The sequence below is a fragment of the Saccopteryx leptura genome, chromosome 5 (assembly GCF_036850995.1).
Source record: "Saccopteryx leptura isolate mSacLep1 chromosome 5, mSacLep1_pri_phased_curated, whole genome shotgun sequence".
In the NCBI taxonomy this organism is placed as follows: domain Eukaryota; kingdom Metazoa; phylum Chordata; class Mammalia; order Chiroptera; family Emballonuridae; genus Saccopteryx; species Saccopteryx leptura.
Window position 1 is genome coordinate 88,436,060 of NC_089507.1, and position 26,499 is coordinate 88,462,558.

The following is a 26,499-nucleotide window of genomic DNA, read 5'->3' on the forward strand; positions in this document are numbered from 1 at the left end:
GCCAAAAGCAAAGAGAAGCATTGGAAAAACACGAGATATTTAAGTTGAATAGTTCACTGTCCCAAACAAAACAAAACAAATGGATAGAAGGACACATATATGAACTCTTTCTCTCTCTCTCTCTTACACTTACAGGGACACACACAGTAAAATGTTCTTTCTGCCCTCTTTGGTTTCTTTCTCTCACCAGATAACATGACCCTTTGTTCTGCAACTGAACACTGCTTAGAAAAAATGAGGTGGAAGAGCAGTTAAGAGTACAAGCTATGAGTTAGAGCCCCTAAGTTCAAATCCCATCTTCACAAGACTATATTTGTGACCATGGGCAAGATACTTAACCTCATTAACAATTAAAGGGTAACTAGCCCTCGCTGCAGAGATAATGCAAGGCAAGCACTGAGCACAGTGCTTTGCTGAGCACTATGAGCACTAAATAATTCTTTGCTTTTATTCCCTAGAAGTCCAGTCTTCTGAAGGGCTAAAATGCAGCACACATCCTACTTCAGTGTTCCATAACCTGAGTATAATGCCTTGTATTCATCCTCCAAGGTAATGCCAAGGTCAAACCACTCTTGCATCTGAAGCAGCTTCCCCCATCTTCACTGGCCTCAGCCCCACACTGATCTAGAAACCCAACCCCATTAATCAGCCCCATTGATCTAGTCCTGGTTATATCCTTAAGAGCTGTGCCCCTTCATAAATCTGGTAATGAAATAAACCAATTACTAACTACTCAGATTTTAAGGAAGGAATTTCCAACTCAGTGAGAAAGACTGACATCGCTACCAATCACGCCATCCTGCCAGCTAGACGAACGTTCCCACGCCTCTGAGCTGCTCTCAGGTCCACCTGCAGCAGCAGGCCTCCCAGTCCTGCTTGACTTACATTCTTCCCATGCTCACATCTGCCAAGTAACTTTGGGTTTTAAGAGAATTGCTATTCGAAGACCACCATTTTTCCAGTTCTGTTTTTCAGGATCCACTTCACAGAGTGGTTAAAGATCCTAAGCTTTGTGATCAGAAATGCTAGTTCAAAACCTGGCTCTGACACTTACCAGCTGTCAGTAAAATGACTTCAGCTTCAGTGCCCCTTGGAGATGATAATAGTAACTTAAAACATTTCTTTTTAATTTATTGATTGATATTAGAATGAGAGGAAAGCAGAGAAACACTGATTTTTAAAAATTTATTAATTTTTTGAAAGAGAGGAAGGAGGGAGGGGAGAGAGAAACAATGATTTGTTGTTCTACTTATCCATGCATTCATTGGATGATTTTGTGTGTGTGAAAGAGACAGAGAGAGGAACAGACAGGGAAAGACAGACAGGAAAGGAGAGAGATGAGAAGCATCAATTCTTCACTGCGGCACCTTAGTTGCTCATTGACTGCTTTCTCATATGTGCCTTAACCGGGGGGCTACAGCAGACTGAGCAATCCCTTGCTCAAGCCAGAGACCTTGGGCTCAAGCTGGTGAGCTGTGCTCAAACCAGATGAGTCTGCACTCAAGCCAGGTTGACCTCGGAGTTTCGAACCTCGGTCCTCTGCGTCCCAGTGTGGCGCTCTATCCACTGTGCCACCGCCTGGTCAGGCCATTGGTTGATTCTTGTACATGCCCTGAGTGGGAACTGAACCCACAACCTTAGCATGTCGGGATGATGTTCTAACCAACTGAGTCTTGGGCCAGGGCAATAACAGGAAAACTTAAGGATTAAATAAAATAGCATATGTCCACATTGTGGCTAGCAAATAAAAAAATCCACAAGTTAACTAGCTTATTATTATTATTATTATTATTATTATTAAAAATGAGCCTGTTAACCTCTTAAATTCTTAACCTTTAATCTTTATTTCTTACTAGATTCTATGCTTTATGAACCACTAATACCCTCTTTTCCTCAAGTGTTCTAGACAGAATCCTATTCCCATACAAATTCTAATGCATGAAGGAAGCGTACAATCCTATTGTAGTTAACTCCTTACCCTTCTTGACTTGTGACCACATCCTTTCAAAATGCTTCCAAAAAGCTTTTTATACTAATACTAGAAGTACATATTTTCATCCCCAAAATAAGTTAAAACAATACCTCTTTGGAGTCCACCTTCAGAGGGATATCATGAAAGGGGGAAATATAGTGACCAGCTTCATTCTCTGAAAAGGGAGAAAAAACAAAATGCTTAAAGCAATGAAATATCCCGTTCTCCACATCAAGCGGACCTTTATTCATTTTAACCTTCAAAAAGATTTTAAAAGTATTTTCATAATTAACTTTAACTCCCAATTTGAAGTTTAATTCAACTTTTAAAACTTGCTCTAATATAATCACAAGAAGAAATACATGAAATAAACCATATTTAGGTTGCTAAAATCATTATTTACTCCTGTGGCTTAAACATCCAAAGCAGAAAATGTCTAAAGTAGACTGAAACCCTAAATATGAAAAGTCTCATTTTAAGAAGTCTTTACTTAGTAAATTGGACTAAAACTGATGTCAATTTCTGTAGGAGAAACCTAACAACAGAATTCCTAATTTTTGCCTACAATCCATATGAACAAAGGTCAAAAGATCCTAACCAAATAAAAGAAACAATCTGTTTCCACTCAAAGTACTAACAATGCTAATATTTTTTTAAAAAGAACTTTAATAACAGAAACTATCTTATCTTTATTATATACTGAAATATATATTTTAAATACTTTTAAAAGAATATATTATTTAAATCAAATACAATAAACCAATAGGCACTTTTGTTTGTGGACAAGTACTGCTGGCGGTGAGGACGACGGATACGCAAAGACCTGACTCTGGGAACCAGGTTCAGTGATGCAGATCACTTTATTCAGGAAGTAAGCTAGCTTATATACATGGGTTCAGCCTATAGGGTGTTACAGAGTGTCCTTCATAGCCAATGGCTGAAAAGATCAGGGAGCTGCGTGGTTGGCGCTAAGTCACATCCTTATAGCGGGCAAGCTCCCTTCCTGGGTATGCCCAGGAGGGTTCTGGGAGCTGGAGTGTTCTCACAGCATTGCATCAGCCACAGCTGCTAGGAATGTGCTCTGCGCTCCACCCACATTTGTTGAAATATATCTGTTTCCAAAAACTGGGCTTAATACAGCCACAGAAATTTTTCACTTTATAATTTCCTAAGTCAGGGTATGTTTTATTTTCAGCCTGCTACTTCTTTGGCATAATTTTCAAATTTAGACTTTTAAAATATTTTAATAAAATAAAACAAAAATTGACTGACACTACGATAGCAATTAGTGTATCCAGTACCCAAATCTTGATTTCTAAATACTATTTGTTGGGCAGATAAAATATATATATATATTATGCTCACTTTGTTAAAGATGGCACTGCCCACATTGAAACTCGTCTCCCAGGTGATTGCTTGGAATGGGTGTAATTATATTAATGTGTGTTGGGGATGGGCTGTGGGCAGGCAGGATCTTTGTAGCCTGGGACTTGGTTTTAGGACTAAGCCTTTCCCACCCTTTTTGATGTGGGGTGGTGCAATCCCATCCTGCCTCATATAAGTGACTTTGTATTAGAGATTTCCCTATTTTGTATATTGGATTAAAGGTTTTGATTTCTACACTATAAAGTGGGGCAGACTGGGAGCTTGCTCTCTCAGTTCCTGAGATTAGCACTAGAGGAGAGAGCAGAGAACAGAGTAAGGCCACGTGGAGGAGAGGAGAGAGGCAGCCAAGATGGCAGAATGCTGAAGGAGAAGCCAGTTTGTGCAAAGTTTGTGCAGAGAGAAGGAGATGGGGGACAAAGGAGAATGAGTCTGGTGAGCTAGAAACCTTTGATTCAGGAAACTCGGGTAAGTCAGTAGCTTTGTGAGCACTGAATGAGTGGGTTTTGGAGCCCAGTGTGTGTTTTTACTTGCCCACCGGGTGCAAGCTAGGATTAAAGATGATGGCCCACCAGTTTCTGGCTCCGTTGTTTCATTACCATCTGTCCGAATCCAATGCGAATCTGCATGGGCCAGGTGGCTGTGATGGTGGCCTTGGCCACTGGCCTTACACTATTCTCCAATTAAAAACAAAAACAAAACTAGGGCTTCCTGAAGAGAGCTGATTAGATTCTAAGGCTGGGGCAAAGAATATACAAGACAAGCCTGGAGCATCCTGTAATACCAGAAATCAACCACATGCAAAACACAAAAGGTTGGAGCTATACCAAAGATAAATAGAAACCTACCTGAAAGACCTCCCAAAGGCCAAAGGTGAATAATCTGACCAACAAAATATGTAATGGAGTACTGAAATGTAACCCAAGCATAAAACAAATATACAGAAGTCCACACTAATATAAACAAATTTATCAAAATAAATGAGAAGAGATAAGTCTTTCCTATAGAAAAATTCCAAACAATATATGCAGATGTCCCCCCTCCAGGAAAGAAAGCAAACCCTCCTCCCCCCTCCACCAGTGTGACTGTTTTTTTGTTTTTGTTTTTTTTAAGGAATTTTTTTTTGTATTTTTCCGAAGCTGGAAACGGGGAGGCAGTCAGACAGACTCCCGCATGCGCCCGACCGGGATCCACCCAGCATGCCCACCAGGGGGCGATGCTCTGCCCATTTTGGGGCGTCGCTCTGCCACAATCAGAGCCATTCTAGCGCCTGAGGCAGAGGCCACAGAGCCATCCTCAGCTCCCGGGCAAACTTTGCTCCAGTGGAGCCTTGGCTGCGGGAGGGGAAGAAAGAGACAGAGAGGAAGGAGAGGGGGAGGGGTGGAGAAGCAGATGGGCGCTTCTCCTGTGTGCCCTGGCCGGGAATCAAACCCGGGACTTCTGCACGCCAGGCCAACGCTCTACCACTGAGCCAACAGGCCAGGGCGTGACTGGTTTTAATGACTGGCTTCCAAAGGAAAACGTTCCAGTGGAAAAACCTAACAAACAGTAACCTTAACCAGGTGATCAAGGTTAACCTCACCAGTGACAAGCGATCTGCAAGCATGTGCCTTTTTAGACACTGGCATGAGAAGTGCATTTCACTTCTATTGTAATCTTCCCCAAAACCCACAATGCCATTCTCATCATGAGAAATTCATGGGACAAACCGAAACTGAGGGACATTCTACAAAATACCAAACCAAGACTCTAAAAATATCTCAAAGTCATAAAAAACAAGGAGAGACGTGACAATTTTTCACAGATTGGAAGAGATTAAGAAAATGTAATGACTAAATGTGGAACTAAATGAGGAACCCTGCCTGCATTGAATCCTGGAACAGAAAAATGCCATTAGTGAAAAAACTAGTGACAGCCAAATAAATCTAAAGTTCAGTTATAGTATATACCAATGTTCCTAGTTTTAACAAATGTACAATGGTAATGAAAGATGTTACATTAGGGAGAACTTGGTAAGAAATATGCTGGAATTCTGTACTATCTTTGCAACTTTGCCAAATCTAAAATTATTCTAAAATAATGGTTGTTTAAAAAAAAAACCAACAAGAAAAAAAAAATCAAACCCTGGCTTCAGCCCAATAAAACTAGAAGCCATGTAACTTAATGGCCTCTACCTCACCAAAATAGGCATTCGATAAATACAGGGTGGCAAAAGTAGGTTTTACAGTTGTTCATAAGAAATATATAATAAAATAAATAATAAAAGAGTAAACCTACTTTTGGCAACCTTGTATGCACTGAGCAAACTTCCCTATTATTATTTTATTTTCCATTCCACAGTGATAACAAAATGTTTCCTTTCACACTCTAGCAACAAAGTAACACCTTGAAGGATCTATGCTCAAAGCAAGAAAAAGATGAGAAAGAGCACAAATGTTAAAGTCCATAAAACTCCTGCTATGATCTAAGTTCTTCTTTATCAGTTAAAAAAAAGATGCACCTTACAAAAGGCTTTTGCATACCACATTAAACATCAAATTCTCTGCCTGATTTTAACGTCACTTTTGAGCAACACAAGAACACAAAAAACAAAATTATCAGTTTGGTGCATTATTTTTCTATAAACAAGAAAGATACATAAGTGAGTCATAATTTACATACTTTCCATTAAAATATGTAAAATGGTGGGAACTGAAAATGGTACAGTGGGTATGGAAAACAGTTTGGCAGCTCCTTATAAAGTTAAATATACTGCTCAGAAAAATTAGGGGATAATTTAAAAATGAATATGCAGCGATAAAATATCCCCTAATTTTTGTGAGCAGTATATATGACCCCAAAATCCTATTTTTAAGTACTTAAACAAAAGGAATGAAAACTTTTCACACAGAAAACCTTTAGTGAATCTTTACAGTGGCTTTAGTCAAAATCACTAAAAACTAAAAACAACCCAAATGCCCAGCTGGTAAATAGGTAAACTTGGTTACACCCATACAATGGAGTTTTACTCAATAGTGTATTAGTCCTTAGTAAAAAAGAATGAACTATTGATACACACAACAAAATAAATAAATCTGAAATGAATTACACCAAGTTAAAGAAGCTGACTCAATTTCATTTAGATGACATTCTGGAAAAGCAAAAACTATAGGGATAAAGAGCAGCTTAGTGCTTGCCAGAGCTGAAGGTCAGAGAGTGGAGCTGACTATTTAAAGCAGCCATTTTCAAACTTTTTCATCTCAAGGCTCTCATAAACAAATTGCTAATATCCTGACAAAATAAAATAGGTATAATTTTTATTCATTCACATCATATGGGTATTGTGTTGGCTGTTGTCATTTCTTTTTTATTTTATTTTTTTATTTAACAATCTTAGGGAAAAGAGGCCTGTTCTCCTGACTAAATAGTCAGGCATTGCATGTTTAAAAATTTGCCCTAAGTGTGCTCTAGCAACTGGCTGAAAATTGCTGCTTTAAAGGGACCACAAGGAAATTCTTAGCAGTGGCAGATTTTTCTGCACCTTGACTGTGATGGTGTTTAAATGAATATATTTCTATCAAAACTCAGAACTGTTCATAAAAAAAAGTGAATTCTACTGTATGTAATTTAAAAAATACAAATGAAGCAAAAATAAAAATAAAAGGGACCGAGAAAAAATAGATACTGTATTTTTTGCTCCATAAGACGCACCTGACCATAAGGCGCACCTAGGGTTTTGAGGAGGAAAATAAAAAAAAAATTCTGAACATAATGATGTGTTAAAATATTTAATAAAATATACCACAATAATATTTCAACAGTGTAAACTCAACAGCAGTATTAATAACCATTAGCACTGTTATTCACAAATGAGACTTTAATGTTCAAATACTCTTCTAGTTGTCCAGGAACCTGCAGCAGCTAAAATAAAATAAAATAAAATAAAATTAAAATAAAATAAAATAAATTAACATTCGCTCCATAAGGCGCATGGGCATTTCCCCCTCCACTTTTGGGGGAAAAAAGTACATCTTATGGAGCAAAAAATACAGTATATGAATCTATAACTGGCAGCTCTTGTTCCAAACAACAAATCAATCTGTAATTCTTTTCTCTGCTTTAAGGTTCAAAGATAAGGCAGAATTTTGAAGAGAATAAAAATACAATCCTAGGCCCTAGTCGGTTGGCTCAATGGATAGAGCACTGGCCTGACGTGTGAATGTCTTGGTTCAATCCCTGGTCAGGGCACACATGAGAAGCAACCATCTGCTTCCCTTCTCTCTTCCTCCCCTTTCTCTCTATTCCCCTCTCAGCCATTGGCTCAACTGGTTCTAGTGTGGCCCTGGGCAGTGAGGATAGCTCAGTCCAAGCATCAGCCTCAGGCGCTGAGGATAGCTAGGGTGATTCGAGCATCGGCCCCAAATGGGGGTTGCTGGGTATATCCTGGTTGGGGTGCATGTGGGAATCTGTCTCTAACTCCCCTTTTCTCAGTTAAAAATAATTAGCCCTGGCCAGATAGCTTGGTTGGTTAGAGCATCCGCCTGAAGCACAAAGGTTGCCAGTTTGATCTCCGGTCAGGGCACATACAGGAACAGATCGATGTTCTGGTCTCTCTCTCTCTCTTCCCTCCTCTTTGGCTGAAATCAATCAATAAATTTTAAAATAATAAAATCTGTTACAAGCAAAAAAATTTGTAATTAATTAATTAATTAATTAAAATGAAAATAAAAAAATTAAACATACAATCCTTTAACAGATTATGTTGGAAGTTATATTTGGGACCTACCAGTGTGATAGAAATTGATAATACTCTCAACTCTAAGAATTCAGGAAGCCACACAACCTGATAAATTAGTTATTAAATTAAAGCAGTATAGGACACTTGACCAAATAGCTGGATTGCCTTTGTAATTAAGAGTAAATGATCCCTCCAGTACACTGATTTGTGTTAAATTTCCCTAGACCCCAAAACTCCTGTTAACTGGGGACAAGCCCCAACAAATTTATTAAGATATAAGTTGAGTGCACCTTATTCAAGGCTGAGGAAAATACAGGACTGGACTAAGCTATGATCCCTAAAAGTAAAGGTCTGTGAGACGTGCTCTTTAAATTGAGATATAAATAGTTTTCTATTTAAACACTAAGGCAATGGCAATATATGTTTAAACTCCTTTCTGTCATTTTAGAAGGTAAAGAAACTATAAATGAGTGAATGGTCTGACTCAAATAACCATATATGTTTATCATTAAATAGTATAAATAAAAATGTAATAAAAATTAATTCTGGAAAAATAATACTATGGCCTTAGATCTCAGATAATAATGCTTTTGGAGAACAATATGCCAATAAATTCACACAGGAGCAATAAATACACAGGCCAAGAACCTGAGTTTTAGTTCCTAAGCTTGATAGAGTCAATCAACTTCTTGAAAATTTAATTTTTTTCTATTTTCTTCAATTAAGCAATGTACAATTTAGTTATGTAAAAGGAAATGGATCAAATGCTGGGATACAAACCGGCTCAAAAGTGAGCTACGCCCACAGCTAAGACAGGGCACGTACTTCACCAACAAGAGTCCCATCGTCCTGTACGATTGAAGTAAAGGGAGTCCTCCTGGCACAGTTAGAAAGCTAATCACTGACCTCATGCACAAAAGAAGGATGACAATCTTCCATTTACCGTTTGCTAGGGTCAGTGCTACTGGTACGCTGTTATGCTCCATTTAAAGTATTAAGATTCTCTAAAGGTAGATTTAAAGATAGGCACTATCTATCCTGATCCTTTATAAAATGAATAAGTAATCCATATTATACATGGGAGCCACGAGACAGAAATGGTCTATGCAGCAACCATTGCTGCAATGTACATCCCTCTTTAAATATAATAGAACTGAAGCACACATTAGAAACAGGCAGTCCTTTCTCAAAGGCTCAGAATAATCAACAATAAATCTTAGGTTCTAACTTCATTACCTGAAGCTCTGACTGGTTGTTTCTTTAGAACAACCAAGTTGTTGCCAATTTACTTTTTAAAATATCTATTTTATTGTTGTTTAAACAAAACAATGGATGTGCATTGGTTAAAAAAATAAAAGTTCCCACTTCTCTCCAATACAGTTTTATCAGAGCAAACTACTTTCACCTCTTAATTTACCTAGGTCTATTCACCTCTCTAAATAATGTATTTATGATTAGTTGTGTCCATGTTAGAAATTATCTACTGATTCCAATTCTGGGAGATAAGTTTAGTTCACTTGACTTCAACCCATTCCTCTTAAATTCTCTATAAGCTAATCTTGACACTTTATAGTTCTTCATTCTTTGTCCCATTAAACATATATGGTATTTCTTGAGTCTTCTAGTCAGCTTTTTACCTCTCTTTCCTCATTCTTCCCACACATAACTTTTGTCTCCTATACTTTTATATTGTCATATCAAGGCTGATAAAATGTTCTATAATCTAACATTGAATTTCCTATACTTTTCCTATTAGTACAAAGCTGACTCTTGAACAACATAAACTTGATCTCAGCAGGTCCACTTATATGCAGATTTTTTTCAATAAATACTATATATAAACATATTTTCCTTATGATTTTCTTAATAGCATTTTATTTTCTCTATCTTACTTTATTCTAAGACTATGGTATATAATAGATATACAAAAATGTGTTAATCTATGGTTTATGTTATCAGTAAGGCTATTAGTAAAGTCTTTGGGGAGTCAATAATTATACATGAATTTTTGATTGTGCAGATGGTTGGCATCCCTAATCCCTGTTATTCAAAGGTCAGCTATATTTCCAAAATTTTTCTAGGGATAGGAAAAACCTGAGTGCTTGTTAAACAGATCTCGGGACCCTGATTTCATTCATACTAGTGAATCAGAAACTTAAGGAGAAAAATCTGGATATCTAGCTCTAGCACACCAACATAATTTTTACGCTCAGGAAAGTTTCAAGAAGCACTATCGAGCCTGACCAGGCGGTGGTGCAGTGGATAGATCATCGGATTGGGATGCGGAGGACCCAGGTTCAAGACCCTGAGATCGCCAGCTTGAGCATGGGCTCATCTGGCTTGAGCAGAAAAAAAAAAAAAAAAAAAAAAAAGCTCACCAGCTTGGACCCAAGGTTGCTGGCTCGAGCAAGGGGTTACTCGGTCTGCTGAAGGCCCGCAGTCAAGGCACAATTGAGAAAGCAATCAATGAACAACTAAGGTGTTGCAACAAAAAACTGATGATTGATGCTTCTCATCTCTCTCTGTTCCTGTCTGTCTGTCCCTATCTATCCCTCTCTCTGACTCTCTCTCTGTCCCTGTAAAAAAAAAAGTACTGTCGATGTATTGATTTTAGCCAAGTAGAAAGTCAAGTTCCTTTCTTGTTCAACTTCTATTTTGAGTTGTGCTTCTAATTATCTTTTTTCCACTGTGAATCAGAATCATATTTATAAATTGTTTTAATGCCTAATGGACACCATTAAAACTATGAAATTCTCTCTTTACTCATGCAACCCCCTTTGGAAACCTACTCTCCTGCTGCAATCTGGACTGAATGTTTGCTGGGCAGCCTAAGGCTTTGTTCCTTAGGTATCCAGCTAAGATCTATTGTTTTCTGGATCCCATGCATTCAGCTTTTTCAGTTTACTTACTTGTTTTACTGAGGAGGGAGCAAGTGTCCCTCCTGCTTTTAGAGGGGAGAAACCAGCAGAATACAAGGGAAAGGAGCCAGCAAGGATAACTGAGTCAGTCAGTTATAAATTAACTACATCTCGTAGTTCTCTAAATGGTTGCTTAGAACCACTAGCAACACAAAGCAAGAAAAGCAAGATCTGTATGTAGCTATAACCAGTGATCTGGAAACACCTTCCTCCTTGCTGACCCCACCAAAACTCCCTCTCCCTTCTCCTTGAGTCCTGGGAAATCTTTAACAAGGGAATCATGCACCCATTGCTTAGATACTGTAAAGGTATATGTTGGGCAGATAAAATATATTATGCTCACTTTGTTAAAGATAACACGAGGAGGCCGTCACTCAGGTGATATTAATGTGTGTTGGGGTGGGCTAAAGGCAGGCAGAATCCTGTAGCCTGGGGCTTGGTTTTGGGATTAAGCCTTTCCTACCCTTTTTGATGTGGGGTGGTACAATCCAATCATGCCTCAGAGAAGTGACTCTGTATTAGAGACTTCTCTATTTTGTATATTGGATTAAAGGTTGTGAAGCTACACTATAAAAGGAGGGTAGAACGAGAGCTTAGGCTCTTGGTTCCTGAGATTATCATTAGAAGAGAGAGCAGAGGAGAGCAGAAAAAGGCCACGTGGAGGAGGCCAGGAGAAGCAGCCAAGATGGTGGAGTGCTGAGTGAGATGCCAGTTTGTGTAGAGTTTGTATTTGGGATAAGGAAGGAGATGGGGAACTGAGGAGAATAAGTCTGGTGAGCTAGAAACCTTTGATTCTAGGAAACTCGGATAAGTCAGTGACTTTGTGAGCACTGAGTGTGACTGGGTTTTGGAGCCCAGAGTGTATTTTTACTTGCCCGCCGGGTGCAAGCTAGATTAAAGGCTATGGCCCACCAGTTTTTGGCTCCATGGTTTCTTTACCGACTGTCCGAATCCAATGCGAACCTGCATGGGCTGGGCTGTGATAGTGGTGGCCCTGACCCTGCCTGCTGGCTTTACAGTATATAACCTGTAAGAAAATCTAATTTGCGGAGCTTGTGCTTTGGGGCTACTAACTCTATGTGCTCTGCCGGCTACTAATAAATTCTCCTTCCCCCATTAATTAAGTTGCCACCATCAGGGTCGTTTTCCTGCAACATTACAGAAGCTTATTGCAAAGCCAGAAGCCACGGCCAGGGCCACCATCAAAGCAGCCCGGACCATGCAGGTTCGCATTGGATTCGGACAGTCGGTAAAGAAACAGCGGAGCCAAAAACTGTTGGGCCATAGTCTTTAATTCTAGCTTGCACCCAGCGGGCAAGTAAAAACACACACTGGGCTCCAAAACCCACTCACATTCAGTGCTCACAAAGCCACTGACTTATCCGTGTTTCCTAGAATCAAAGGTTTCTAGCTCACCAGACTTACTCTCCTCAGTTCCCCATCTCCTTCCTTATCCCAGATACAAACTCTGTACAAACTGGCATCTCACACAGCACTCCGCCATCTTGGCTGCTTCTCCTGGCCTACTCCACGTGGCCTCCTTCTGCTCTGTTCTCTCCTCTAATCATCCCAGGAACCAAGAGCCCAAACTCTCGTTCCGCCCCCATTTTATATTGTAGCTTCACAACCTCTAATCCAATATACAAAATAGGGAAGTCTCCAACACAAAGTCACCTCTCCGAGGCATGATTGGATTGCACCACCCCACATCAAAAAGGGTGGGAAAGTCTTAATCCCAAAACCAAGCCCCAGGCTACAAGGATTCTCAACACACATTAATATCACCTGGGCGACGGCCTCACGTGGGCAGCGTAATCTTTAACAAAGTGAGCATAATACATTTTATCTGCCCAACACTTATATAACCCTAACTTGTGTTCTGTAAGAAAGGCTGCATGTAAGGTCAGTGTCCCAAGTCTTCATTTAGTCTTCACCCTAGGATAATGGTTGTCTGGGTAGAGAATTCCAGGAGGAATATTATTTTCTCTTAGAATTTTGAAGACATTACTGCAGTCGTCAAGAATTTAGTGCTGCTGATAGGTCAGATACCAGTTTAGTTCTCATTCCTTTTCGAGTGACCTGTTCTCCCCCCACCTCAGGACTTTTAGGATCTTCTTCACAGCCTCAGTTTTTTAAGTTATGTGTCTGGGACTTAGAATACCTGGATCTTGAAATTCTTAGATCTCTTTAGTATCCCTTTGATCACTGCTTCTTCATTTTGTCTGTTCCTTCCTTCTGGAAATCTTATCAGTCAAATGGCGGACTTCCTATATTGAACCTCTGTGTCTCTTCTTTTTACTTTTTTTTCTGACATTTTGTTCAAACTTTCTGGTAGATTTTTTTTACTTTACAGTCCAACATTTCTGTATTAATTTCTTAGGGCTATTATAACCAATTACTACAAATTTGGAGGCTTCAAATAACAGAGCACCATTCATCCCACTAGAACAGTGATTATCAAACTTTTTGAAGTCAGGGTGTATTTAAAACCCTACAAATAATTGTAGGCACACTATATACAAATTTCTGAGAAATGTGTTATAATAATTAAGTCAAATATTAAGGAAAAAAATATAAAGTCCGAGCGTGCTTTTATGGTAATTAAATGAAATAAATACAATAAAGTTAAGTTTATTCTGACATTAAAAAACAAGTTTATGTTACATTTTTTGTTATGCTTTTTAGAATTTGTAAAAAACGGGTTAAAAATTTTAAAAAGACAAAAATGTTATCTATATATATAGATAGATACATACATACATACATTGTTAGTAAGATTTAGTAAATTCGGCAGGTTCTGGCGCAAATGTGTTGTTTTTTCATTCTTATGTTTATGAGAAACATGAACCTGATGTGTCCTAGTAATTTCTTCAACGTTGGGGAATATATTTGAAAGGCAAACTCTCATTTCCTTATCAATACATTGAATAATTCCTCTCTTTTTACTCTTAATTTTGTTGAGGGTAGAAAATCCTAATTCACATAAATAGGATGTTGAAAATTGTAGTAAAATGTTCAAAGCTTTTTTAGATATTGCCACATATTCTTCTTTTATAGAAATCCAAAAGGCTTCAAGAGACAATTCCTTATGTTTAATCATCAATCCACAGTCAGTGGATATAGCTGCCAGTTCTTCTTCTGTTAATGTTAAACCAAAATCACTTGACGCATCCATGAATGGGTTTCTAATCCAATCATATTGTTCAGTGTTAAGTGATGGAAAATGCTATAAATTAAATTTTCCCCATTAGACTTCAAGTCCTATTTTATTTACACTTAACTTTTGCTCACTTCCAGAATCGAATTCTTCAATATCACGCTACTTTTTGAGAAATCTATCCATTTTATTTGGGTGTATTTATCTAAAAATAATATAATGATGTTAATAATAAATATAATAATGATGTGTTAACAAAAAGAGCAGTATTTCCATAATGAAATGGTATAATAGAGTAACTATATTTATTTTTATATCTGGGCACATGCTGCTAATTCCAGGTTCCAAGTGGGAACAGTGCGGAATTAAGAAAATACACGGAATTAAGAATTACAGGGTCAGGAGGGCCCTGTAATTGCTGCTGGGAAGAACAAAGCATGCCCAAAAACCACATCTTGCTTTGTTTATACGGCAAAGTAGGTCATTAGCAAATCAATGAGATCTTTGATCATGTTTCCAAGGCAACCTAAGAATTCTACCAAGTGCAGAAAACCCCACCATACATATCATCTTAACTTTACACCAAACAAAGGATAGAAGAAACTTGCCTCCAGTCTTTCCAGGAAACATGGGGGAGGGGGTAGTGTGAACAATCCAGCACCACAGCTTAACAGCCTTTTGCAACCTAATCAGGCAAGAGGTGGGGGGTTGGGCAGACTATCAGCTTACAGCCAATTCCCCATACCTCTGTCCCCAAAAATCTAAACTCCAAAAATCCTGTTGGTTTTTTGGTCCCCAACAGGCACACATTTCTCTGGAATACCATAGAGCGCACCTGGAAATCTTATAGGGCGCACCAGTGCCCTAGAGCTTCTATTGAGTTCTTTGTTAATGACCATATTTTAATTTCCAAGAGTTCTTGTTTTTTTGATTGCCTTTTCTGCATAGTTTCCTCTTCCTTTTTAATGGGTGCAACAACTTCTAAAATCTCTGAGGACACCTATATGACTTTTTAAAATTCAAGTTCTCTTCTTTCTACTTTCTTTTTTATTTAACTTATAAGGTCTCCATAAATTCATTCATGCAGTAAATATTCACTAAACACAAATATTATATAGCAAACATTGTTTTGGGTACCAGGTATACATATTTCCTACTCTTAAAGAACTTATATTCGGGGGGCAGGGAAAAGGATGTGCAGCAATAAATATGAATGTTTTTACTATATCAGGTACATTAAGCATCATAAAGAAAAACTAGTCAGGACAAGAAAAGAGTAAATAATGAAAAGGGATACTATTTTATAGTGAAAGGCCACAAAAGACCTCTCTGATGGTTAACACTCAGCACAGAGCTGAAGGAAGTGAGGAGGTGGGTCAAGTGACCTGTGAGAAAGAGCACTGTGGGCACACAGCCAGCACAGGGGTGCGGAGGCAGGAATATGCCCAGCATGTCTGAGAACCAGGAGGTCAGGGTGACTGGGACACGTGAGCCAAGGGAAGAGTAGTGAGTGAAGAATTCGGAGGAAGCCCAGCATTGGGTCACACAGGACTTTGTATACTATGGTAAATATTTATTATTTATTGAGTAAAATGGGAAGTCACTGGGGTTTTGAGCAGACTGTGGACATGATCTGACTTATATTTTAAAGGTTCAAGGTGACTTGTTGTGGAAAGCAGATTATAGGGGGACAAGCATGGAAGCAGAAGGCTACTGGCCAAGTGAAAGAAGAGGTTGACATGGATAAAGTGTACGGGATGGAACTAGGGAGACGTAATTGTCTTTTGGATACATTTTGTCACCACAGAAATGTCCAAATTTGTAAGAATATTTTATGAGTTTATTTGAGCCAAACTGTCGACAACTGCTGGGAAGCAAAGTCTCAACAAATTTAGAAAATACTCTGGAAAATGGCAGTTTCATCACTTATTTTATATATCAGAATCAATAGGAAAGATGAAAAAGGGTTACACGAACTTGACTGGTGTTATATTAGGGAAGTGAGAAAAAGAAAAAAGGGAGAATCTCTGGAAATGGATAAAAAATAAAAATGTATACCATATTCTGAAACTTCCTTTACATAGGCAGGAAGAAGATAGTTGTAAAGCCAGTAGTCACAGCCACCATCACAGCTGCCTGGCCCATACAGGTTCACATTAGATTCGGACAGATGGTAACGAAACAACGGAGCCAAGAACTGGGGCCATTAGCTTTAATCCTAGCTTGCACCCGGTGGGCAAGTAAAAACACACAATGGGCTACAAATCCCACTCATTCAGTGCTCACAAAGCTACTGACTTATCCAAGTTTCCTAGAATCAAAGGTTTCTAGCTCACCAGTCTTATTCACCTCTGTTCCCCATCTCCTTCTCTCTGCACAAACTGGCTTCTCCTTCAGCATTCTGCCACCTTGGCTACTTCTCCTTTCCTCTACATGGCCCTTCTCTGCCATACTCTCTAATGCTAATCTCAGGAATCGAGAGAGAGCAAGCTCCCAGTCTGCCCCATTTTACAGTGTAGATTCAAAACCATTAATCCAATATATTATACAAACAAGGAAGTCTCTGATACTGTTGTAAGGTACCAAAAGGCTGAACATTGATATTGATATTCTGGGAGGAAAGGTCAGGCTTTCCTGTCCTGTCCCTCCTTAGGGAGGGGAGGAAGAAGAATGTAGAAGTTTCTGGCTTGCAAGAACAATGGGTCATTCAGTTTTAAATCTAAAATAAAGGTTAACCTAGAAACTTCTTCTCTTTCAATAGGAGGCAGAATTTACATACCACCTTGTATTGATTATAGTTCCTCCCCCTTCCTGGAATCTTAAGGGTAAAATACCACTAGGCTAGTGAGGGAAGATGAACCCTGAAAATTTGTAAACATCTTTGATTGTGTGTTACCTTAAAACTCTTAATGTCTCTGTGTATCCCCTAAACAAATGTTGCCGGCTTGTACCGAGATGTCATGCTCTCCCTCACCCGTGTGTGATCAAGGGTATATAAGCAGTCCCTGAGATATTTTTGGGACTGCATGATTTGGGCTTGCAGATGCCCCGTGTCAGCCATATGCAGCCAACATGTTAATAAATCTCCTCCTCTAATAAAACTCTTCAAAATTCATCTGGACTGGGTGTCTCTACGTGAACTCAGTGAAATGAGATACAGTGCCTTTCAGAATCTGGGGTGCGGTACTTTATAACATATGGGGGCTTGTCTGGGATACGGTGTTTCGAGTCACCAGATCGAGATGCCCCCGATTGGACAGACTCTCTGCTGAGCTGCCCGGCCCCACTTGAATCTTGAGAGGTGCACCACCTGGCACCTTCCAGGGCTCCCAGTCTTCCTGTGCGGTCCGGACAGTTCTATGGTAGACGCCTCCCTGTTCCCAAATTCGACAATTTGGGTAATTCGGCAAAGAAAATCGAGGAGGTAGGTAGAGCAACTCTTTCTGCTCTACTGAACTTTCTGGCTTCCCTTTGAACTCTTGGTTTTGCTTTTATGTTTGTAACTAGTTTGTAGTCTGTGTTGGACTAGAATGTAGGTAGAGATTTGGGGGCTTTGCTGAATTGTGACTCCGGGGATGTGGAATCCCGGTGGAAGTAGATAGGGCTTTCAAAACTGCTTTGCCAGTTGTAACTAGTTTTTATGTTTTGAACTGGAACTGCTGCGAAACGGACCAGACGTGGTGTAAGTTCACGCAGGCTCTCCAAGACCGAGACGTTGGTGGGGAGTTTTAGTGGTCCTGCATTAGGTTTTGCTAGGAGAGGGACTTCTGGTTATACTCTGGAGGGATGACTGGTGGGGATTGAGCCATGCTTCATGCTTTCGGGGATATCTGCTCGTAATTTAGGACATTAATGGGAACTGAGAGGACCAGGTCCCCCCGTTCTGCAGTGGGCTTTCAGAGACGTCAGTTTCTCTGAGAGGTATTAGTAGAAACTTCATCCTGCCCAGGACTTCCAGAGGTGTCTAGTTACGCTCTCAATAAAATGCCAGAAATGGGGACGTTGTGTCTATCTCTAGGAAGGCTAATGGAGGTTAAGTTCGTCCAGGATTAGTCAGTCTGGCATCGCACTGATTCAGTGGAGGCTGAGTTAACCTGGATTGATTAATCTCGACCCAAGACTTCCAAGAGACATCTCTGTGTTTGTCGAGATCTCAGTCTTTATTTTAATGTTTGTCTCTAAAACCCCTGGTTAAGAAATCTCTGGTGCTGTGACCTGCGTGCACCTGAGAGGCCACAAGGGGAGCTCTTCCCTAGTTTATGAAGGTTTATCTTTGTTCATCAAATTACCCGGTATTATTTAATTGAAATAGGTGTGCATTGTTTGTGTATAAGTCCTTTGTTTAATGTCTAAACGTGTCTGTTTTAAGTCCTTTGTTTAATGTCTAAACATGTCTGAGTCTTTGTGTTAAAATTGGAAGTTTCTGACTAAAAGCAATCTTAAGTAGCGAACTATTATTCTCTTTGTTCTCAAATACTAGCTCTGGGCACCCTAGAATAGGCAAGCCAAGGTTTCTCCCCTGAAAGAAATTACTCTCTTCGGTTGGCTTCTTCCCTTTGTCTTGTGTAATAATTAATATTTCTATAGTCAAACACCTTTTATTCTGGTGCTAGTTAACTATCTGTCTTATATTTTTGTTTTATTGGTGCACTAGTTTCTGGATTTTTCTGAAGTAGTTTTAATTTTGTAACTAGTAACCTTAGCTATTAAATATGGGAGAAGGGGCCAGTTCAGAGAGGACTCCTTTTGGTTGTCTTTTAAAGCACTTTCAAGAAGCTTATGAAGACAACTGTGGGTATGAAATTAAATGGTCCAAAAGAAGGCTCTGCACTCTCTGGGAATCAGAATGGCCTGCTTTCGGGGTTAAATGGCCAAAAGTTGGGACTTTAATCCCCAGATAGTAAAAGCAGTCTGGGATATAGTAACTGAGGATCCAGGCTACCCTGATCAGTTTCCATACATTGATCAATGGCTAAATTTAACATTAGATCCGCCACAATGGTTAATAGTTTGCTGGATGCAAAGATAGTGCCCCGTCTTCCTAGTCAGGCCAGATTTGAGTCTGGAACAGGGTGAAAGAATTGCTAAAATGACAGTAGCAGCGCTCCAAGAGACAGACTCTTTTAAGGATGAGGGACCCCAAAGGAGCAAAATAGAGAAGAAAGGAATTCAAAAAAGAATAGGATTCGGCTAGGAAAGAATCAATGTGCTTATTGTACGGGAAAGGGCCATTGGAATAATAAATGTCCCAAGTTACAAGCAGCCCTGGGGAAGAGAGAAAAGCGGAGCCCACAAATTGAAAGGGTTTCTCCAAACTCTGGAGCAAAAGGACTAGCGAATAAGCTGTTTGAGTGAGAGTAAAAAGCCAAGCGGGGACGCGGGGTATGTGGATGGATAGGGTGGGAGCCTACACATGCCCCTTCCCTCTCGTTGTTCCCGGGTCTCCATCGGTGCTGCACCCGAGCGGAAGGCAAACAGTAAACAGCAAATAAGGTGCACGGTTAGGTTACGATTCAGCTTGCTGTGTGCAGGGTCACCGGAAAGAGCAATAAAGTAAGGACAAAATAACTAAAATGTAGAATAGAATGTCCACCAGCAGACTAAAGGAGGTTTTGCCCATTTAGAAATTACAGGGTAGGAATAGTATTAAAAATGAGAACTTTGCTCAAAAAAAAAAAATCGTAAAGGAAAGAAAAGGAATTTAGAAATTAACAAACCATAGGTATGGAACATGCTAGTTAATTGGCAGCTTCTTAAATTAAATTGCAACTCCAGAAGGAGTGATAGAATCATAAGTAATAGGATTATAGGGAATAAAATTAAAAATAAACTCTCCATGGGTTAGGGATGATGGCTTATTGCCATCCACAGGTGTAAAAATTAGAGAGAAATTCCAGCACTCTCCCATGGGTGGAGAGGGTGTTGGATTCTCCTCCAAGTCTTTCAGTTACGTAAAAGACAGGAAGTTCATAAGGAAGATCCACAGCATTAACCATAATGGTAAAAATTGTAAAAAGAATTTTCAGGCAATTGTGGGAAAAATAGGAAACCTCATATAGGCTAAAGCAACTCACTATTGGGAAAGTAATTTTTTTACAAATTGTATTTAGCTGCTCAAAGCAAGGCAGTTAGTTTACAGGTGGCAAACTGATTCGAGTCCTGCTTAAGAGAAACCCTATTGTCTTGCTAAGGGGCTTAACTGCAGGAAAAAAGGTAAAAGCAGCAAGCGCTCAGTTCTTGGAGTCTGCTTCTCCCTCAGGCATCCACCCCGCCCCTCATGATTGAAATTACTGTAAGTCAAAAGAAAGTTAATATCTCATTGCCAGCTGGGTAATTTATACCAAGGATCCCTTATTGTATAAAAGTATTTTCCATAATAAAATGTATATATTGTTTCAAAGGACTTTTGTTAATTCTTTTATTTGCTGTTTTTTAGTCCTGTAATATTGGAATCCTAGTTTAAATATTGGAAGTTGTTAATGTCTTCTATGTAATATTTAGTTTATTATTATTTTGAAACAATATTGTTCAATACTAAGTCATACCTTAGAACACCTGCAAATCTATTTTATTATGCTTTTGTTAAAATTTATTTTGAATGCTAATGTACTGAATTATTTAGCAGTGAAGAGACTCTGGAATTCTAAAGGAAATACCCAAACCTATTTTCTTGAATTGATCCAGCTAATAACGTTGCTTTTGTCTTTTTCCAAAAGTTTATATAAACAGATAAGGACCCTCAAGCCCCTCAGTGAGATCTGAGCATGGCTTTTAAGGTCCATAATGACCAAGGTAGTAACAGAAAAGGCAAATAAGGCCCAAAAGAGGCCAGGAAATACCAGCTTATGGCATACGCTCTAAAGGCTTCAGCGCCCAGAAAGGGCTTCATAGGATTCCAGCACGGCCCTGCTTCAAGAGTGGAAAGAAAGGTCATTGAATTGAAGCCTGCCAGGCTTCCTGGCCCCACTGGGAGACACGTCTGAGCTGTAAAAAGAGAGACACGAGAATGTAAGCTGTCCCATTGCTCCATGGAGGGAGGTTTCAGTTTCTTCTAGCCCTGCTCCAGCTACCTATGACCTGACCTTGCCCAGCAGGATACTGGGATTTGCCACTGAAGGCTAAAAGGTGCCAAAGCCGGCCATTGGCCCCATCTCACGACATCGTTCACTAGCCTAAAGTATTTCTTCCAAGTAGCAGATAAACTGATCTCATTTCCTGTGAACACAAGGGCCATCTACTATGCCTTGCCTAAACATTTGAGTTTTATTTATCCCTCAAAGAGCTCTACTATGGGTATTGACAGTCTGAGTTTGTTACTTTATATAATGTATAGTATCTCTTTTATTACTCTTGTCTCAATGCCCCATGCCTATTGTAGGCTGGGGCCTGCTCCTAATTCCAACTAGAAGCAGTGGTCACTAGGACTTAAACTCAACTGCAAAGTGTAGAAATGGGACCACAACTCCAATGCCTTGTGGACTTTTCCTGAATATGTGTAACTCCTGTTCTTTAGGACATTTCTTAGACTTAGTGAAATTACGTTAACATGTTAAGAACATTTGTGACTGTAAGAATTTTATTTTGAATCCTATTATATTGGTTAGAACTTTATTTTTGTTTAATAATCTAGTAGGCTTTAGTCATTTTATTGTATTAAGACACTTGTTATAGTATTTGTTAACATTAGCTATCTGAATTTTATTGTTAATTGTATATTTTTCCAGTCTGCCTCAAAATCGGAATATAGTAATTCAAATGAATAGATGCCACTCAGAACCAGTGGGGTCTTGGGACCCTTATTGCCAAAGGTTTATTCAAAACCAATTAGAAAAAGATTTGGCCAGTAAGAAAGAAACCCAATATTAATTAGAAATTAATTTGAAGTTACATTGTGCCCACAGGTACCAAAAGGTCAAGGTAAGTAAATTACGTGAATCAAATAGTAAAAGAAACATAAGCACCCTTTCCCTAAGTACTTGCAGGATTTACAGGTTACTCAGCAAACTGTTGAAAGACTGTCCAGGAGATCCAGCATTACATTACCCAAGGACTGACTTTCACGTGGACAGGTCCACACACCGTGATCCTGACCACTCCCACTGCTGCTAAAGTAGAAAAACAGCGTGCCCTACTCCAACCAAAAACCGGAAGCTGGTTGGTCTACGTACGGTGAATGTATGAAACCTCACTAAGAACTTCTTTTTATCAGACTTTGGGAAAAAGGGAAATTAGGGTAAAACGAAAGCCAGCTTAATTGTCACTAAAAGTTAAAAGTTTTAAAATTAAGAGTTCTGACTAAAGGTAAATTGTTATAAAGGCCAATTAGTTTTATATAAATTGCAGAAGGAAATTGTACAAACTATAGGAAATTAATCAGTAATATTTGTTTCTTTAGTGAACTCTAATGCTATAAATTCTGACTGTTAAATATCTAATACATGTTATAAGTTAATAACCCTAAACAGCCTCATACACTTCAGTAAACTAAGTTAAGGATTTGACTTAGGAAATAGAACCAGTGGGGAATGTTGTAAGGTACCAAAAGGCTGAACATTGATACTGATATTCTGGGAGGAAAGGTCAGGCTTTCCTATCAGGCTTTCCTGTCCTGTCCCTCCTTGAGGAGGAGAGGGAGAAGAATGTAGAAGTTTCTGGCTTGCAAGAACAATGGGTCATTCAGTTTTAATTCTAAAATAAAGGTTAACCTAGAAACTTCTTCTCTTTCAATAGGAGGCAGAATTTACATACCACCTTGTATTGATTGTAGTTCCTCCCCCTTCCTGGAATCTTAAGGGTAAAATACCTCTAGGCTAGTGAGGGAAGATGAACCCTGAAAATTTGAAAACATCTTTGATTGTGTGTTACCTTAAAACTCTTAATGTTTCTGTATATCTCCTAAACCAGTGGTCTCCAACCTTTTTTGGGCCACAGTCTGGTTTAATGTCAGAAAATATTTTCACGGACTGGCCTTTAGGGTGGGACAATAAATGTATCACGTGACTGAGACAAGCCTCAAGAGTGAGTCTTAGACGAATGTAACAGAGGGAATCTGATAATTTTTTAAAAATAAAACATCATTCAGACTTAAATATAAATAAAATGGAAATAATGTAAGTTATTTATTCTTTCTCTGCAGACCGGTACAAAATGGCTCACGGACAGGTACCGGTCCATGGCCCAGGGGTTGGGGACCACTGCCCTAAATAAATGCTGCCAGCTTGTACAGTGATGTCATGCTCTCCCCCGCCCGTGTGTGATCAAGGGTATATAAGCAGCCCCTGAACCATTTTTGGGACTGCACGATTTGGGCTTGCAGATGCCCCGTTTCAGCCATATGCGGCCGGCATATTAATAAATCTCCTTGTTGGGCAGATAAAATATATTATGCTCACTTTGTTAAAGATGGCACTGTGCACATGGAAGCCTGTTGCCCAGGTGATATTAATGTGTGTTGGGGGCAGGCTGTGGGCAGACAAAATCCTTGTAGCCTGGTGCGTGGTTTTAGGACTAAGCCTTTCCCACCCCTTTTGATAAGAGGTGGTATAATCCCATCATGCCTCATATAAGTGACTTTGTATTAGAGACTTCCCTATTTTGTATATTGGATTAAAGGTTTTGATTTCTACACTATAAAGTGGGGCAGACCAGGAGCTTGCTCTCTCCGTTCCTGAGATGAGCATTAGAGGAGAGAGCAGAGAAAGGCCACGTGGAGGAGGCCAGGAGAAGCAGCCAAGATGGTGGAGTGCTGAGTGAGAAGCCACTTGGTGCGGAGTTTGTGCAGGGAGAAGGAAGGAGATGGGGAACAGAGGTGAATAAGTCTAGTAACCTAGAAACCTTTGATTCTAGGAAACTCGAAAAGTCAGTAGTTTTGTGAGCACTGAATGAGTTGGTTTTGGAGCCCAGTGTGTGTTTTTACTTGCCCGCCGGGTACAAGCTAGGATTAAAGATGATGGCCCACCAGTTTTTGGCTCCGCTGTTTCTTTACCAACTGTCCAAATCCAATGGGAACCTGCATGGGCCAGACGGCTGTGATGGTGGCAGCGGATACTGGCCATACATATGTGAAGCTATGGGACTGATGGAATCACCTAGCAAAAAGGCAGCAGACTCTGATTTCTGGGCCCAATGCAGCCAAGGGCCTGTTTCAGATTTGCAAATACAGTTCCCCAGAACAAAGCCACACCCATACTTTTACTACTTCTGACTACATTGCACTACAATAGCAGAACTGACTAGTTGTGACAGAGACTGTAGGGTCTACCCAGTCAATCAACTATCTGACCCTTCACAGATAAGGTTTGCCAACACTTGCCCAAGAAAGAGAACAGAGAGAGGAGTGTACTAAAGACTGAGCCCAGAAACATTTCAAAGGTTAAAGTTCAAAAGCACAGAAGGATCCAGCCAGGGGAGACTACTGAAAGGAGAAGCCAGCAAAATAGAATCACTATGAGAAAGTGTTCCTGAGGCAAAAAATAAGGATGAGAAAGTGAAAAGTATCCTTGAGGGTCATGTGGATAAGAACTTTAAAATGATCATTAAATCTGTCCCATGGATGTTGATAAATAAGTTTGTAAAAATGATATATATGTTTGCTCGCTTATAGTTTGCATTGGGTGTGGGAGACAGGCTATAAGCAGGCAGGGCCGTTATAGCCTAAGGCTTAGTTTTAAGACTAAGCCTTTCCCACCCTTTTAATCCTAAAATCTTTTCAAAACTAAGCTTTTCCCCACACCCTTGACTGTTGCATGGTGTGGGGTGGTACACTCTCATGAGGAATCCCATTATGCCTCAGAGAAGTGACTTTGTATCAGAGACTTGCTTGTTTGTATATTGGGTTAAAGCAGGGGTCGGGAACCTATGGCTCGTGAGCCAGATGTGGCTCTTTTGATGGCTGCATCTGGCTCACAGACAAATCTTTAATAAAAAAAATAATAACATTAAAAATATAAAACATTCTCATGTATTACAATCCATTCATTTCCTACTGCTCATGTTCATGGTTGTGGGTGGCTGGAGCCAATACAGCTGTCCTCCGGGACAATACCAAATTTTTATTGGATAATGCGTAAGGTACACGGGTTGTTGTATGTCTCTCATGGAATTACATTTTAAAATATGTGGCATTTATGGCTCTCTCAGCCAAAAAGGTTCCCGACCCCTGAGTTAAAGGCTTTGATTTCTACACTATAAAATGGGGCAGAGGAGCCCATGCTGGAGGAGAGCAGAGAAAGGCCATGTGGACGAGAGGAGAAGCAGCCAAGATGGTGGAGTGCTGCAGGAGAAGCCAGTTTGTGCAGAGTTTGTACAGAGAGAAGGAGATGAGGAACAGAGGTGAATAAGGCTGGTGAGGTAGAAACCTCTGATTCTAGGAAACTCGGATAAGTGAGTGGCTTTGGGAGCCCTGATTAGAAAGGGAAGTGTTTTCCCACTGTGTGTATTTCTCGCCCGCGGGATGCAAGCTAGGATTAAAGGTAATGGCCCACCAGTTCTTGACTCCATTGTTTCATTACCGTCTGTCCGAACCAAAAGCAACCCTGCATGGGCCAGGCGGCTGTGATGGTGGCCACGGTTATTGGCTTTACAGAGGTCACATGTAGCCTCAACAAAAGCAGTCTGGTAAAGTAGCAGGGATGAAAGCCTGAATGCAAGTGACTCTTCACTACTTGGTGGATATGTAATAAGAGACTAGAAACAACGATGTGTACATACACAGAGAGGCCTACTGAGGACCAGCAGCCCGTAGACAGGCACAGGTAGGCAGTGGGCTATTACTGGGGTTTTGGGCAAATGAGTTTGTAAAATTTGTATTTTTTTAGTGTAAAGCCAGTAATCAGGGCCAGGGCCACTATCACAGCAGCCCAGCCCATGCAGGTTCGCATTAGATTCGGACAGTCGGTAAAGAAACCATGGAGCCAAAAACTGGTGGGCCATAACCTTTAATCCTACCTTGCACCCGGCGGGCAAGTAAAAATACACACTGGGCTCCAAAACCCAGTCACACTCAGTGCTCACAAAGCCACTGACTTATCCGAGTTTCCTAGAATCAAAGGTTTCTAGCTCACCAGCCTTCTTCTCCTCAGTTCCCCATCTACTTCCTTATCCCAGATACAAACTCTACACAAACTGGCATCTCACTCAGCACTCCGCCATCTTGGCTGCTTCTCCTGGCCTCCTCCACGTGGCCTCCTTTAGCTGCTGGCTCTACTCTCTCCGCTCTCTCATGCTAACCTCAGGAACCAAGCGGCAAGTTCCCGTTCTACCCCTATTTTATAGTGTAGCTTCACAACCTTTAATCCAATATACAAAATAGGGTAGTCTCTAATACAAAGTCACTTCTCTGAGGCATGATTGG

At 39.9% G+C, this 26,499-nt stretch overlaps 1 protein-coding gene across 2 annotated transcripts in view; it reads right to left on the reverse strand.

The window, feature by feature from the left end:
• PPA2 (inorganic pyrophosphatase 2) overlaps nt 1-26,499 on the reverse strand; it is a 124,028-nt gene that overhangs the window by 83,175 nt on the left and 14,354 nt on the right. For both annotated transcript variants that reach the window (XM_066384635.1, XM_066384634.1), the window contains exon 2: nt 2,083-2,147. In XM_066384635.1, the coding sequence (XP_066240732.1) occupies nt 2,083-2,147 (65 nt within the window). The remainder of the gene's footprint in view (nt 1-2,082; nt 2,148-26,499) is intronic.